Below are 14,829 nucleotides of genomic sequence, written 5' to 3'. Positions count from 1 at the left end.
GAGAAAAAAAAAACAAAAAAGAAAAAGATCAGCTGTTTCCAGTCACTTAACAATATAATAAAGTTTGAAACTTTGAGCATCTCTAACCTTCTTCAACGTTACAGGAAAAGGCTCAGTCTATTTCTTCTCTCCAGATTGGGCTTCAAAAAATATTAACTTAAGGGTTGACAATAATTTTGAAAATGTTTAAAATATCAAAACCTATTTATTTATTTATTTATTTATTCATTCATTCATTCATTCATTCATTTACTTATTTATTTTATTTTTTATTTTTATCAATAACAATACTTATTTCTCTAACAATCCGTAATTTCCCTGTACCAAAATAATACAATAATAATCCACAATCTCTAGAAGCTATTTCTTATTTTTAGATGAAAATCAGATGAAAGATTATTTTTAATCAAATCATTTTATTCATCGGGTCATTTGTCAATTAAAATATTAATCTACAGGATGCTGGGAAAATCCAGCAAATTTTATAAAAGGTGAAATGTGAATGAAGCTATGATTAGGTGAAGTACAATTTTTTTCTACCACAGAATGCTACATACATTATGGTAAATTAAACCAAAATGTGCTAGGAAACTTATAACCACATGACAGCAGGGAGATTTCACTCAGACCATTTCTAAAGTCTTTCTGACTGTGAGAAAGCAAAGCTGAGTTAACTTAATACTGTGGTCTAGGTTATAGTGGTTCTGAGTCAGAGTGTGTGTGTGTGTGTGTGTACCATAGGGGACAGCGGTGTGTCCAGACTGGTCTCTGTCTTGCTGTCATCTGCATCACTGTCTTTGTCACTCCCACTGTCATTGACAAAGCAGATTTGCAGGTTCATGCCACTCTGTAATCTGTGGGAGACACACACACACACACACACCCACACACACACACATCCTAGTTGAGAAGAGTTCATCCCAATTGCATTTCCATGACAGCTATTAATCATGCCTTTGGAGAATATGTGTCATATCAAGGTTCCTATAGTTTCACAAGATTTTAACCCAGTAGGAGGGTGTTCTTGTGGCTATTATCATGTAAATAGTTTCTAGAACGGATATGACAGAGTTGTGAGCAATACTATCATTACAGATATCAGAAAAATTGACACAACATGTAATGAGAAGCCGGTTTCTGTTCAATAAGAGATGCCGAATCGATGCAAAGAAGAAAAGACCGCAATCAATTCAGATTAGGACTTCCGCACTCTCCTCCAGGATGAATTTACCAATTAATGATCAATAGTGTCAGCCAAGTGCTCCTGATTTGATCACTCCTGTGTGAAAGAGAGCATCTGTGATCTTATCCCTGTGCTGCAATCTAGAGACAGTCCCAAAGTGACCGCACATACACACCCTCCATCTCCACAAACCAGATAAAAGCAGATCGCCGCAATCAATCTAGAGAAGAAGGACAACTCTCGTGAAGTTCCCATCCATAGATTCGAGGAATGTAAACATGTGGAATTCTTTCGTTCACAGCAGACAAGCGTTAGAATCTCCTAACCTCATTAGAGTAGAAGCCCAGGTGCTGTAGGATTTACGGCCGTGAAACGTTCAAAGGGAATATTTTTCAAAGCAAGAAGCAGACAAATAGGTTGTACTTCAGCTCAAAAGACGGCACTTTCATTTCAGTCGATTAAAAAAGATCACATAACTGTGCATCGAAAATCTGCATGATAATAGAACCATTGCATCAGTTGTTATGCTGCATACAGACTTACCTCAGAAGAGGGACGTCTTAGTCTAGAATTACATCATTACTGAGAATTTTTCCCCCAACAATCTAGCCGACTAACTGTGATGAGTGATGTATATTTCCCTTTTTTTAGTATTATAGACTTAACAAATGTTTAAGATTTGTATGTTGATTGATCTAAAACGAATGCTTGTATGTACATTTAAAGTGTTCATTCAATTCAATTCAATTTATTTCTACAGCGCTTCTAACCACTGTCTCAAAGCGGCTTTACAGAAGTAGAGAACATAGAGAAGTTACTATTTTATCCCTATTTTATCCCTAGCCTGCGGGCAAGGAAAAACTCCCCGAGAAGATATGAAGAAGAAACCTCGAGAGGACTCCAGAACCTCATCCTCATCTGGTCGACACTGGACAGTAAATAATGTAACTATTGATTACTGTTGTTACTATGTTTACTGTTAACGTCCATATTATTTTGACCTCACTTGCTGTACTCTGTGTTAAAGAGAGTTCCTAAACGGGAATTCGGATCTGATAAGGTGTTTTCTCCTAATCTGACATTAGAAGTGATGACCTTTAATCGAATGGAGTATTTACTCAACAAAGCTGATAGCCCCACCCCCAAAAAAGTATTCTTTAAGCCTAAAGTGGAGACTTGTCACGGTCGTACGAATCTTAAGCGGATGTCAAAAAAAACCCATATAACTGAAAATATTTAAGATCAATTTCTTCTGATGGAGTGGTTAAAAAAAATAATGACCAGGAGGATGGGAACATTGACATATGCAGTGTTCCTGTGCAGGTCATCTGTGTTTATACATCATTCCATATTTAGCCGTGTTGATGATGACTGATAGGAATATGAAGGTGTGTGTGTGTGGTGTAGATGATGTACATCTCATATGACTTGTCCAGATTCCTTCCAAGGAAGTGTACACTGACCCTCCACACATTTAGACAACTGAGGTGTGTGTGTGTGTGTGTGTGTGAACTTCTTCTCTTTTGGGAAGCACGTCTATGCCGGGATCTACACATAGATGGGGAAGTCCTCTTCTTCGTTCTTAGAGAGTGAATGCTTGACTCTGAAAGTACTTCCTGTTTTCTGGTGCTTATACACACACATACACACATGGACACACACAAACACACACAGATTCACTATGCTCAGAACATGATGTTTCAGAACTATGCAGCTGAATGACTGGAAGTTTCTTCCCTCATTTTTCTCTCTCATGTGATTTGGCTAAGTAAAGGCTGGAATGAGACATGATTTAAGCTCTCGAGGAGAAAGCCACAAAACCCCCGATAAGTGTGCATCATTTAACCTTCCTGTGGCTGAAGTCCCCAAAACAGACTTCACATCTGCTATGTGACTTACAGGAAATTTGGTGTTGCGATTTGATAGTAAAATCAAACGACTGCACACTAGAAAGTGACCGTCACTTGCATGACTCATATAATTAATATTGCGGCCGAGCGATGCGTAAAAATGAAATCAGTGCAGTGCTTTCGTCTCCGTAGACTGTCATTTCCACAAAGAATTTAGAATATTTCTCGCACGCACACACATGCAGACACACACACACACTCACCGTGAGGACAGGCTGGGTTTGCCACTCTTGCTGCAGCTGGTATAAATTCCGGGTCCATCGTCGAAGAAACTCCCCAGTGCCAACTTCTGTCTGATGGACTCTCGCTCATTTTTTTGGGCCTGAGAAAAAGAGAATGCAGTGAAAGTTAACCTGGTGCTGTCTGCACACACACACACACACACACGCACACACACACAAACTTGCTATGTATGAAATTCCTAAGCATGACAGTTCGTATAATCATATAAACTTGAGTCAGTGGATATTCCTTCTGAACAGAACATGAGGTGGCAAAATGAATAACACCAAACAGGCAGCAGAGGGTGCAGTTGGAGACCTACACTACCTTGATCACCTCATAACACATTTTTTTCGGTGTTACATATTACATACGTACTAGAGGTAATGTTACAGTGGAAAACAATATAAAGGATTTGTGTAGTTGGATCATTCATTTGATAGTTCACCTGCGTTTCCAATCTAACTGCATAGTCTCTAATAGCATTAGAATTGATGCTTTAAAGTGAAAACACACACACACACAGAGAGAGAGAGAGAGAGAGAGAGAGAGAGAGCCAGCAGAGATAATTTAATTAATGGTACAGTATATATTGATCTTGGCTGTATAAAGCAGTAGCAGATATGATTAACTCTGTGTGTAAGTGATCTAGCAGGAAGAGAGAGAGAGAGAGAGAGAGAGAGAGAGAAGTAAGAAACACAAGGCCTAAGTTTTTTTTTTTATCATGATCAGACATTTATGAAAACAGATCCTCCCTGTTGCCTCTACTCATCATATTTCCTTCTCAGAATTGCTGCTGTTTTAAATGACAGAAAACTGGAAGAGGATCAAGTCCTTTATCCTAAATAAAGATCCGCATAGCATCCAGTTTCTATTTGATTTGGGGCGCAAAAAACAAAACGGAAAACAAAACAGGAAGCTGCTCCTGACTGTGGAGGCTGATAAAATCATCCTCCTCTAGCACGGTCTTTCCTGTTTCAATTAGCATCATCGGTATAAAGCATTTGAATGTCTATCTATCAGCATCGAGCTGGAATTGGATTTACCGGATTCACACCATGTGCTTCAGAGCAGAGAAATGACCAAACTCTTGGAAAGTCCATACCTATGGATCCTTGGAAAAACAAACAAGCAAAAAAACACAAAAAAAACATAAGGCAGTATGTTTGTCTTACTCTATCTTCCTTCACTCTTCTACTCTTCAGCTGTGATGCTTTATAATAGTTCCTCTTACGGCTTTTTCTTCCCGTGTGGTTTCAGGGAGTTTTTCCTCTTACCACTGTCACATCTGGCTTGTCATCAGGGATCTATATCTGGATTTCTGTAAAGCTGCCTGTACTTGTTATAACTGCTATCCATGTAAAAAGGGAATCTGTGACAGGCTAATCTGTGACATAGCATGATTCTTCACAAAAACATCATGTGTTAATGAGCAGGTTCACAAAGAGACAAGCCAAAAACAAAAAGGAAAAAGAAAGAAGGGCACTGGAAGCTTGTTTCTGCCAGATTTAATTCCTTATCTCAGATATGATTAATATTTCACAGTTAGTCTCGATATGAATATAATGTCTGCTTATTAGGCCACACCAACACTGCACACACACACACACACTTATATCTGACATGCCTTATGACTTCAATGACTTCTGTCCAATGTCCAAGCAAGTCTGCAGTGTTTTTGTTAAGCACTGTAGGATTCACTGTGGCGTATGTGCCAGCGTACACGGCGAATAAAACCGATTCTGATTCGATTAAAAGTCACAGCCGCTCCATATTGAGCAGATAAATCCACGGCAACACGCTCTATTTCCATAATTCTTGTTGCATAACCAAATATCTCTGCTATACGTTGGAAAATGTCCCTGCTTGCTCAACAGTGATGCTCATATGCATGTGGTTTCATCCAGTAAAGACGAAATGTTCCGAAAGTGACAGATACGTGATGGTTTAAAGGTCATATATTTCACTTGTTTACATGTCAGACGTACTGCACTACCTCTTCTCCTCCATAAAAGTCTGCAATGACACGTCTCTTTCAATTCCACTTCATATCTGTGATTCCTATGTGATCCGTCCTATAAATGATGCTGCCACATTTATGTATGTGCTTATGGTTGTTTAAAATCTACCAAAAAAAAAAAACAATGCTGTGAGGCATGCCTACAAAACGGTACAGCTCCCAAAACAGTGTGCAATAAAGAGAAACAGGTGAGGTGGAAAAAAGAAGTCGATGTAGGGATTGGCTAGGTTGATTACAAAATACAATTAAAAAAAATGCAGCTCAATAATAATAATAATAACAATAATACTAATAGTAATAGTAGTAGTAATAATAATAATAATAATAATAATAATAATAATAATAATAATAAACAAGGGGAAAAGCCAGCTGCAAATGTTCTCACGATTGACACAAGTACACGTAAATATTTCACTTTTCTGTCTTCACCAGATCACACAGGAGTGAGACACCAGCAGGGTAAACGCTGTATGCAGTTCTGTACTTTCTCCAGCAGGGGGCAGTGTTTAGCTTTTTATGCTGCGCTACAGCGCTGCAGTTAGAAGTTCATCTCAAAACAGGTGTAAGCCAGCTCAGTCAGGAGAAATGTGACTGTTTACACACGTGTGTGTGTGTGTGTGTGTGTGTGTATGTCATGAGTGGTATACATGATCATGCAATATGCATAGAGTAAAGCATGATGGGGAGTACTGTTATAGATAGATAGATAGATAGATAGATAGATAGATAGATAGATAGATAGATAGATAGATAGATAGATAGATAGATGATCAAACATGAGGTTATTTATATAAGAAACTATTATGAAGATTATTTTAATTAATATGAATATTTCATTTGTTTTGTAGCCAGAACTGCTGTCCAGGCTGCTGGTGTAGCAAATGAAACACCAACTGACCAATCAGAATCCAGAATTCAACAGCGCAGTGGTATAGATGATTATATCAGAACAATTATAATAATGTTAATTCATGTTAAAACATAGATCAACACACACACACACATACACACACACACACACACACACCTGGTGTCATTTTGCTCACCATTTGTAATGTTTTTATGCTGAGGGCTGTAATGACTTTGCCCTGACACATGCTTGCTCTGTGTGTGTGTGTGTGTGTGTGTGTGTGTGTGCAAACAACAAATGTAGAAGTGTTAGTGACCCAGCTGCCACCAACACACACACACGGGATGTGACTGCAGCAGCTGAGCTCTTAAAAGCGTAATGGACGCAATAAAATCAGCATCACTGAGAGTGCTTTTAACAACTGTCCTTCCTTTGATCCATTAACACCTTTGTGTGTGTGTGTGTGTGTATACTGCTTGCTCTTATTCTATCATTCTCAGTGTACACTGTGCTTTGATATTTTCATTTGGCTCTTATTCAATCTGTTTTATTTCTTTCGATCAAACTCAGCACGTCCCCTACAAGAGGATCAGACTCGCAGAAGAAATAAAAGACATTTCACGTGTCCTTGTTTCTGCTTTCATTCAAGCACGTCCACGATAAAATCGGCCTCGACACCTCTTCAACAGCAGTCTGATTCCCTCGAGCGGTCCACGTTCTCCGTTTATTATTAAGGGTGTGACATTTGTATGCATGATCCAGAGATTCAGCTTTGCATGATTATGCAGTTTTCTATGCATTTCTATTGATGCTAATCCGTCACGTTTGGGAATGATTTCAAAACCATCTGAATGTTTAAACGCAGATTTTACTGAATCCACTTCAAGCACAGAGAACAGAATCGTTCTGAGAGCTTTAGTATAATCTGTGTGTTCAGAGTGTTCAGGGCACAAACACCGGAGTTCTCTGGATCTAATCCCTGACACGGCCAAACCCCGTTAATGTCTGTTTGATTTACGGAAACTGTGTTTGGCTAAATGCGAGAGGCATTCCTGCATGTGAAAGTGTCCTGGTCCATTCCCCTGTCTGTCCCTCTCTTTTGTGTGTTTTGTCACATCCGTTTTTCAGAGGAGCGCTCACCCGCTCAGGACAATGGAGGCCTTTGAGTGTGTGGAGGGTGTGAGTGTGAGGGTGAGCTGTGTGTTTCGACTGCTGCCATCGGAGATCTCACGGCCTGCTCATTCTAGCTATCACACACACACACACACACACACACACGGGTCTGTTCATCACAAGATGCTTGCACAAGGTATGTTGTGTGTGTGTGTGTGTGTGTGAGACAGCAAGTAGAAATGGTGAAAGTATCCAAATTTTTTGCTTTTTATACTATCTATCTATCTATCTATCTATCTATCTATCTATCTATCTATCTATCTATCTATCTATCTATCTATCTATCTATCTATCTATCTGCCTACCTACCTACCTATCTATCTATCTATCTATCTATCTATCTATCTATCTATCTATCTATCTATCTATCTATCTATCTATCTATCTATCTATCTGCCTACCTACCTACCTACCTACCTGTCTGTCTATCTATCTATCTATCTATCTATCTATCTATCTATCTATCTATCTATCTATCTATCTATCTATCTATCTATCTATCTATCTATCACATGAGAGCTAGCATGCTATCTCACTGACAATACAAACTAGCGTACCTAGCAGCAGAGGGATTCCAGCCATGATCTCACTTAGTCACATCTATTAATATTTCGATATTTTAGGAAATTAGACTGAAGATGCTAAAAAAGAAGCATATGACTTCAAAAAGATATGATTATTCAGGAACGAAGCAATGTTTGAAAATGAGCAGAAAGTAGAAAATGTGCTTTAGGAAATTTAGGTAGTGTGTAAAAGTCCAAGTAAAATTGTTTAAGACGACACTGACTGAAACATGTATTGAATCGGACGCAATAAACTCGTTCAGTACGGCCGTCTGTCCTGATACACAGAGAGTAAAAATACAAGATAGATTCATTAAAGAAATTTAACACAGCTTGTGGCTAAAATAGCATCATATTCTGTACCTGTACATATGGTACAAACACAAAGAAAATATAAGCGACAAATAGATTCAGATCATCTATATTTAACCAGAGTCGTGTTAGCAGGAGTGTGGAGGCGTGTTTACGACAGCAAACGTCCTACAATGAGTCCTTGCTTCCTTTATGTCTTGCCTGTGAGGAAGAACTCCTCAGCTCTGACATGGCTCCTAGTCAGCTTAAACAATATTTTAAGGTTTAAGGCATGAAGTTTGTCATGATGTGTCATGGCAGAATTAAAGGTTTGTGAACTTTCAGTCAATATCATGTATCACATCTAATGACAAAATTACACTGAAGCTTAATAACTACAGTAAATGACAGTTTTGAGATTTACTGTATCCGTGTCTAGTGATGTATTATTTATTAAAGCTATAAGGGTAAGTGGTGAAGTGGTGAAGTCTATCCTCCTCTCTCTCTCTCTCTCTCTCTCTCTCTCTCACCTTCTCTCTCTCTCTCCCCCTCTCTCTTGCTTCCTCTCTCTCTGTCTCTCTCTGTCACTCTCTCTCTGTCTATTTCCCTCTTTCTCTCTCCCACTCTCTCTCTGTCTCCCCCCCGAGTTTGTATATCTGTTGAAGTGTGTTTTGTAACACTATACAGGCCAGCCTCGACACATCATTACATCAGTATCAGATTTCCTGCATACTCACACTGCATGGAGCTGCTGGTTTGAATATCTGTCTGATATTTATACAGAGAATTGTAGCTGAAGCTGTTTGTCTCATCGCAAAGCCCCGTCCCTTGGTAACTGTTACTATGTTTGACAAGCGTTCCAGCAGCTATCCAGTTTTCAAAGACAAGTTTACAGTCTGTGGAAAGAGAAAGACGTAGCTGGGTGTTGAAATATCTGTACACGCCTTTCCCCCTCATTGAACTTCTATCGTTTTACTAATAAACCTGCAACCTTTGACCTGGGTGGAAGTGATAGTATAGCTCTGTCCTGTGTGCTTATGTGTCTGTGCTAATGAAATGTTTGTGTGTGTGTGTGTGTGTATGACCAGGGCACGTCTGGACTTGACTAGTGCACGAAGATCTTTAAAAAGCAACTTATCTCTTGTGACTGCTATGTGTTTTCAGTGTGTGTGTGTGTGTGTGTGTGAGAATGTTGTAAAGTCACTTTATATTTGTAAAGTTATTCAGTACGGTGACCAGCCTCACAATGAATACAATGACAATGTCAGCTGTGTATACAAACACACACATACACACACACATTTTACCATTTAAATAACCCCGAATGATTATAGTATAGTATTAATATAGTAATAGTACTAAGAGCTCAAACATGCATGCTCCTACACACACACACACTTACACACACCACTAAACAATACAATATGTTTTCCAGCTGGGAGTGAGAGGAAACGTTTACTCATGGTAAGTCAGGAAAGACTTGCAACTGAGTGGGATTAACCTCCGAGCCGGCCGTGGTCAAATACAGTTTTTTGAGTAGCAAAACTATCTTACTTAAATGTCCAAAAAATGTCGTAAAAATGAACACATTTGTGACACAGCCCTTAGCTTATCGAGAGATCTACAGAGAAGTACACCTCCACTTTAACCAGTGTTTCATTCTTACTAACTGAACATGCCATATGACACACAACCTCATCATGCTGTGTGTTTACTCATCATGTCCCAGTTATTTCATTTCTGTGTGTAAATTCCAATCCCATCACACACTCCTACTAGTCTAAAAATCATCATGAACTCTGGCTTTGTTCATGCTTATGTTTATATTACACGGCTAGGCTAAACACTCTGATGTTCCCTAACATGTAAAAATACTGAATATCACACACACACACACACAGGATTCTACTTAAACATTACCTCTTTGTATCCATCCATTATATAGAGATCTGAAGCTTTGCAGGTGACATCATCAATTCCCATATAGTCCATGTTGCCAATTTCTCTCTCTCTCTCTCTCTCTCTCCCCTTCACACCTACACACTGTTCAGTACCAGTGTGGCTCCATTAATCTTAGACCTGTTGTAAAGTCTGAGGACTAACCTGAGAAGCTCCATGACACCCTGTGCTCCTGTATACTTTGTGTGTGTGTGTGTGTGTGTGTGTGAGAGAGAGAGAGAGAGAGAGAGAGAGAGAGGGAGCTGAGTTGCCTATTTCCAAACAAGCTGTGAGGGGCAGCTGTCCTCACGTTAGGGTGTGAAAACGGAAAAGCTCTCACACGCAAACACCCCCTCTTCACCCCCCTTCTCTCTGTCTCCTTCACTGTTTGTCTCTATTTCTTTCTTCTGATCTATCTATCTATCTATCTTTGTCTAAACTTTTCTCCCTCATGTTCTCCTTATATAGGCATCACTCTGATGCTAATGTGTACTCATCAGTCTACAGTCAGTGCCCCTTTTTTAAAGCTACCTGAAATGAAAACAAAATGAATGAATGAAACAGCCTTTATTTATCACATATACATTACAGCACAGTGAAATTCTTTCTGCGCATATCCCATCCTTGGAGGTTGGGGTCAGAGTGCAGGGTCAGCCATGATACGGCACCCCTGGAGCAGAGAGGGTTAAGAGCCTTGCTCAAGGGCCCAACAGTGGCAACTTGGCGGTGCTGGGGCTTGAACCCCTGATCTTCTGGTCAACGACCCAGAGCCTTAACCACTTGAGCCACCACTGCCCCCACCTGTGTGTGTGTGTGTGTGTGTGTGTGTGTGTGTGTGTGTGTGTGTGTGTGTGTGTGTGTGTGTGTGTGTGTGTGTGTGTGTGTGTGTGTGTGTGTGTGTGTGTGTGTGTGTGTGTGTGTGTGTGTGTGTGTGTGTGTGTGTGTGTGTGTGTGTGTGCGTGCATTTATATGTTTTAGAGTGTATGCTGAATAAAAATAGTACTACTGTTATATGGTCAACAACGAGAGGGGACTAGTGTCAGGGCAAAAAAAATGAAGAAGAACACTAAAATGTGTGTGTGTGTGTGTGTGTGTGTGTAGGCAAGTTTCCATGCAAACGCTTTGAATAATGACATCATTTATTCCAGAACCATCACCCTATATCAAATGTTCGCTCTCAATACTGCAACTTCTTTTTCCACGTCACGCAAGAAACGTTTATCCCTCGCATATATTCTAAACACACTACTTCATCTAAAAAGCTGTCTGTTCAAAACATTTGGTTGTTTAAGAGGTGTTACAATGACAGTTACAAATGTACGCTGTGCTCGTTATATGAGCCAAAATGCAACTGGAAGCTCAAAAACAGCAGATGCTAAATAGTCACATACTTAAACACACACACATAAACACACACACACACATAAACACACCTGGGATGACTAGTGCAACCCATCTGATGAAAATTGAACAAAGAGCTTATTATTGAAGCTTTCCATGTGCGTGACTGGACACACACACTGACCTGACCTTGAGGGGGAGGGTCCTTATACAGACACACAGTCTCTGATATCATCTGTAGGTCTGTGAGAACAAAAAGGGGAAAAAACTGCAGGTTGTTTGCAGGGACGTGTTTATTAGAGGTGTAGCTCTACACAAAATTCATATCCGACGTGAAACAATACGATGGCGATATGGAGATACGATACGCAGCTAAAATGAGCTTTGGCTAAATATGTGCTTGAGGTTTTTATTTACAGTTGCTTAGAACAGTCAGCATTTTAGAAATACGGTCATTATGACAATATTATAATGTCATGGTGTTTGTATGAACCAATCCGAACCAAAAGTGGTTTATTATTAGAATGGAACCAAATTCAACGCAGCTAATTAATCATTAGTGCTTTAGCCAAGCTTTCAGTTGTGTGCAGGGTTGCCAGGTTTCAGTTTTAATTTGTATAACGCTTTGAACAACGGACATTGTCTCAAAGCAGCTTTACAGATCATTCATTCATTCACCATCTATACCCGCTTTATTCCTAATCAGGGTCACAGGGATCTGCTGGAGCCTATCCCAGCTCACATTGGGCGAAAGGCAGGGGTACACCCTGGGCTTCACAGGGACACACTCACTCCTATGGGCAATTTAGAATTACCAATCAATCTAATGTACATGTTTTTGGACTGTGGGAGAAAACCAGAGTAAACCCACTCAGGCACAGGGAAAACATGCAAACACACAGAAAGGCCCCTGCCTTTTCGAACCCAGGACCTTCTTGCTGTGAGGCGACAGTGCTAACCACTAAGCCTTTACAGAACATAAGAATCAAAAAACATAGTGTAAAAAGTCCTAGATGTTAGACAAAATCATCCCTAGTGAGCAAGCCTGAGGCGACTGTGGCGAGGAAAAACTCCCTTAGATGGTATGAGGACCCAGAATCTAAAGGGAACCTCATCCTCATTAGGGTGACACCAGAGAGTGATTATGAATTATTATAAACACTGGGTAGTTTCAGCAAAATTACTGTAGGAAAAGTGCATTTTTCCTTCCTTTTCAAAGTCTTTGCTCCATATATTTTCCAATTTTCTGCGTGAAAATCATGTCCATGGCATCCCGCTTGATGTGACGCAGCTTTCTGCAGACTGGTTTTTGAATCCTGCGTTCTTCTCTAGCAAGTAGCATCTCATCCTTCTATACAAAGCAGTCTGCATTGTGATGTGCTCTATCATTACACCCCTGATATTAGTAAAGAAACATGGATTAAATATGCTAATAATATAATAAGTCCAAACACAGCCTCACACACAGCCACACACACAACCTCACATACAGCCTCACACACAGCCTCACACACAGCCACACACACAACCTCACATACAGCCTCACACACAGCCACACACACAACCTCACATACAGCCTCACACACAGCCTCACACACAGCCACACACACAACCTCACACACAGCCTCACACACAGCCACACACACAACCTCACATACAGCCTCACACACAGCCTCACACACAACCTCACATACAGCCTCACACACAGCCACACACACAACCTCACATACAGCCTCACACACAGCCTCACACACAGCCACACACACAGCCTCACACACAGCCACACACACAACCTCACATACAGCCTCACACACAGCCTCACACACAGCCACACACACAACCTCACATACAGCCTCACACACAGCCACACACACAACCTCACACACAGCCTCACACACAGCCACACACACAACCTCACACACAACCTCACACACAGCCTCACGCACAGCCACACGCACAGCCTCACGCACAACCTCACACACAGCCTCACACACAGCCACACACACAACCTCACACACAGCCACACACACAGCCTCACACACAGCCTCACACACAGCCACACACACAGCCTCACACACAGCCACACACACAACCTCACACACAGCCACACACACAACCTCACACACAGCCTCACACACAGCCTCACACACAGCCACACACACAACCTCACACACAGCCACACACACAACCTCACACACAGCCTCACGCACAGCCTCACGCACAGCCACACGCACAACCTCACGCACAGCCTCACGCACAGCCTCACACACAGCCTCACACACAGCCACACACACAGCCACACACACAGCCACACACACAGCCTCACACACAGCCAAATACACAGCCTCACACACAGCCTCACACACAGCCTCACACACAGCCAAATACACAGCCTCACACACAGCCACACACACAGCCTCACACACAGCCACATACACAGCCTCACACACAGCCTCACACACAGCCACACACACAGCCTCACACACAGCCTCACACACAGCCACACACACAGCCTCACACACAGCCACACACACAGCCTCACACACAGCCACACACACAGCCTCACACACAGCCACACACAGCCTCACACACACACCGTGTGTTTCTTTCATGTAGGGAATTAGCGCTTCAGACTCATGACACGAAACTGCATGAGATCTTTTTGAAGTGTGTCAGTACGTTATTCACATAAAACACACACACACACACACACACACATGCTCACACAGTTTCAGTGTGTGTCTGTGTGTTGTGTTTGTTCTGCTTCTAAATGTGGAAGCAAGGTGTGTGTGTGGGTTGATTCATACACGTTTTCTTTCTTTCTTTCTTTCTTTCTTTCTTTCTTTCTTTCTTTCTTTCTTTCTTTCTTTCTTTCTTTCTTTCTTTCTTTCTTTCTTTCTTTCTTTCTCTCACTCACACACACCCTCACACACACATATACAAAACATGGCTCAGGGTTGATTCCAGGGATTATATCTAATGTTCAGTAATTTAACACTTCATGTAATCTACAGGACAAAATAATAGAAAACATTTGTTTTAGTTTTGTTCTGGAGTTAAGAGGCGAATGTAGCTAACAGGAAAGCTTCAGCATCATGTAAACTGTACGAATCACCACACACCTGCCATGCTGAATTGGTCATTAGCTCAAACAGGCACAATATCTATAAAAAAAAAACAGAGAAAAAGACATCACAGAGCTGATGATAAAAAAATGTATGATGTCATCCCTTGACTTAAGCATAAATAATTTTATTTATTTAATTATTAATATTATTATTGTTATTTTTATTATTTTATTTTATTTTTCCTTTATTTTATTTGATTTAAAATAAATT

General features: G+C 40.6%; 1 protein-coding gene across 7 annotated transcripts in view; it reads right to left on the bottom strand.

Moving 5' to 3' along the window:
- schip1 (schwannomin interacting protein 1) overlaps positions 1–14,829 on the bottom strand; it is a 270,203-nt gene that overhangs the window by 9,796 nt on the left and 245,578 nt on the right. For 4 of the 7 annotated variants that reach the window (XM_058418425.1, XM_058418426.1, XM_058418429.1 and 1 more), the window contains 2 exons: positions 3,297–3,415; positions 737–854 (listed from right to left, as the gene is read on the bottom strand). In XM_058418425.1, the coding sequence (XP_058274408.1) occupies positions 737–854; positions 3,297–3,415 (237 nt within the window). Of the gene's footprint in view, positions 1–736; positions 855–3,292; positions 3,416–10,132; positions 10,220–14,613; positions 14,656–14,829 lie in introns of those variants that run through there. The other 3 variants (XM_058418427.1, XM_058418428.1, XM_058418432.1) reach the window with 3 other exon arrangements.

This window comes from Hemibagrus wyckioides, linkage group LG20 (assembly GCF_019097595.1).
Source record: "Hemibagrus wyckioides isolate EC202008001 linkage group LG20, SWU_Hwy_1.0, whole genome shotgun sequence".
In the NCBI taxonomy this organism is placed as follows: Eukaryota; Metazoa; Chordata; class Actinopteri; order Siluriformes; family Bagridae; genus Hemibagrus; species Hemibagrus wyckioides.
The sequence above is the reverse complement of the archived record's forward strand: the minus strand, read 5'-3'. Positions and strand labels throughout refer to the sequence as shown.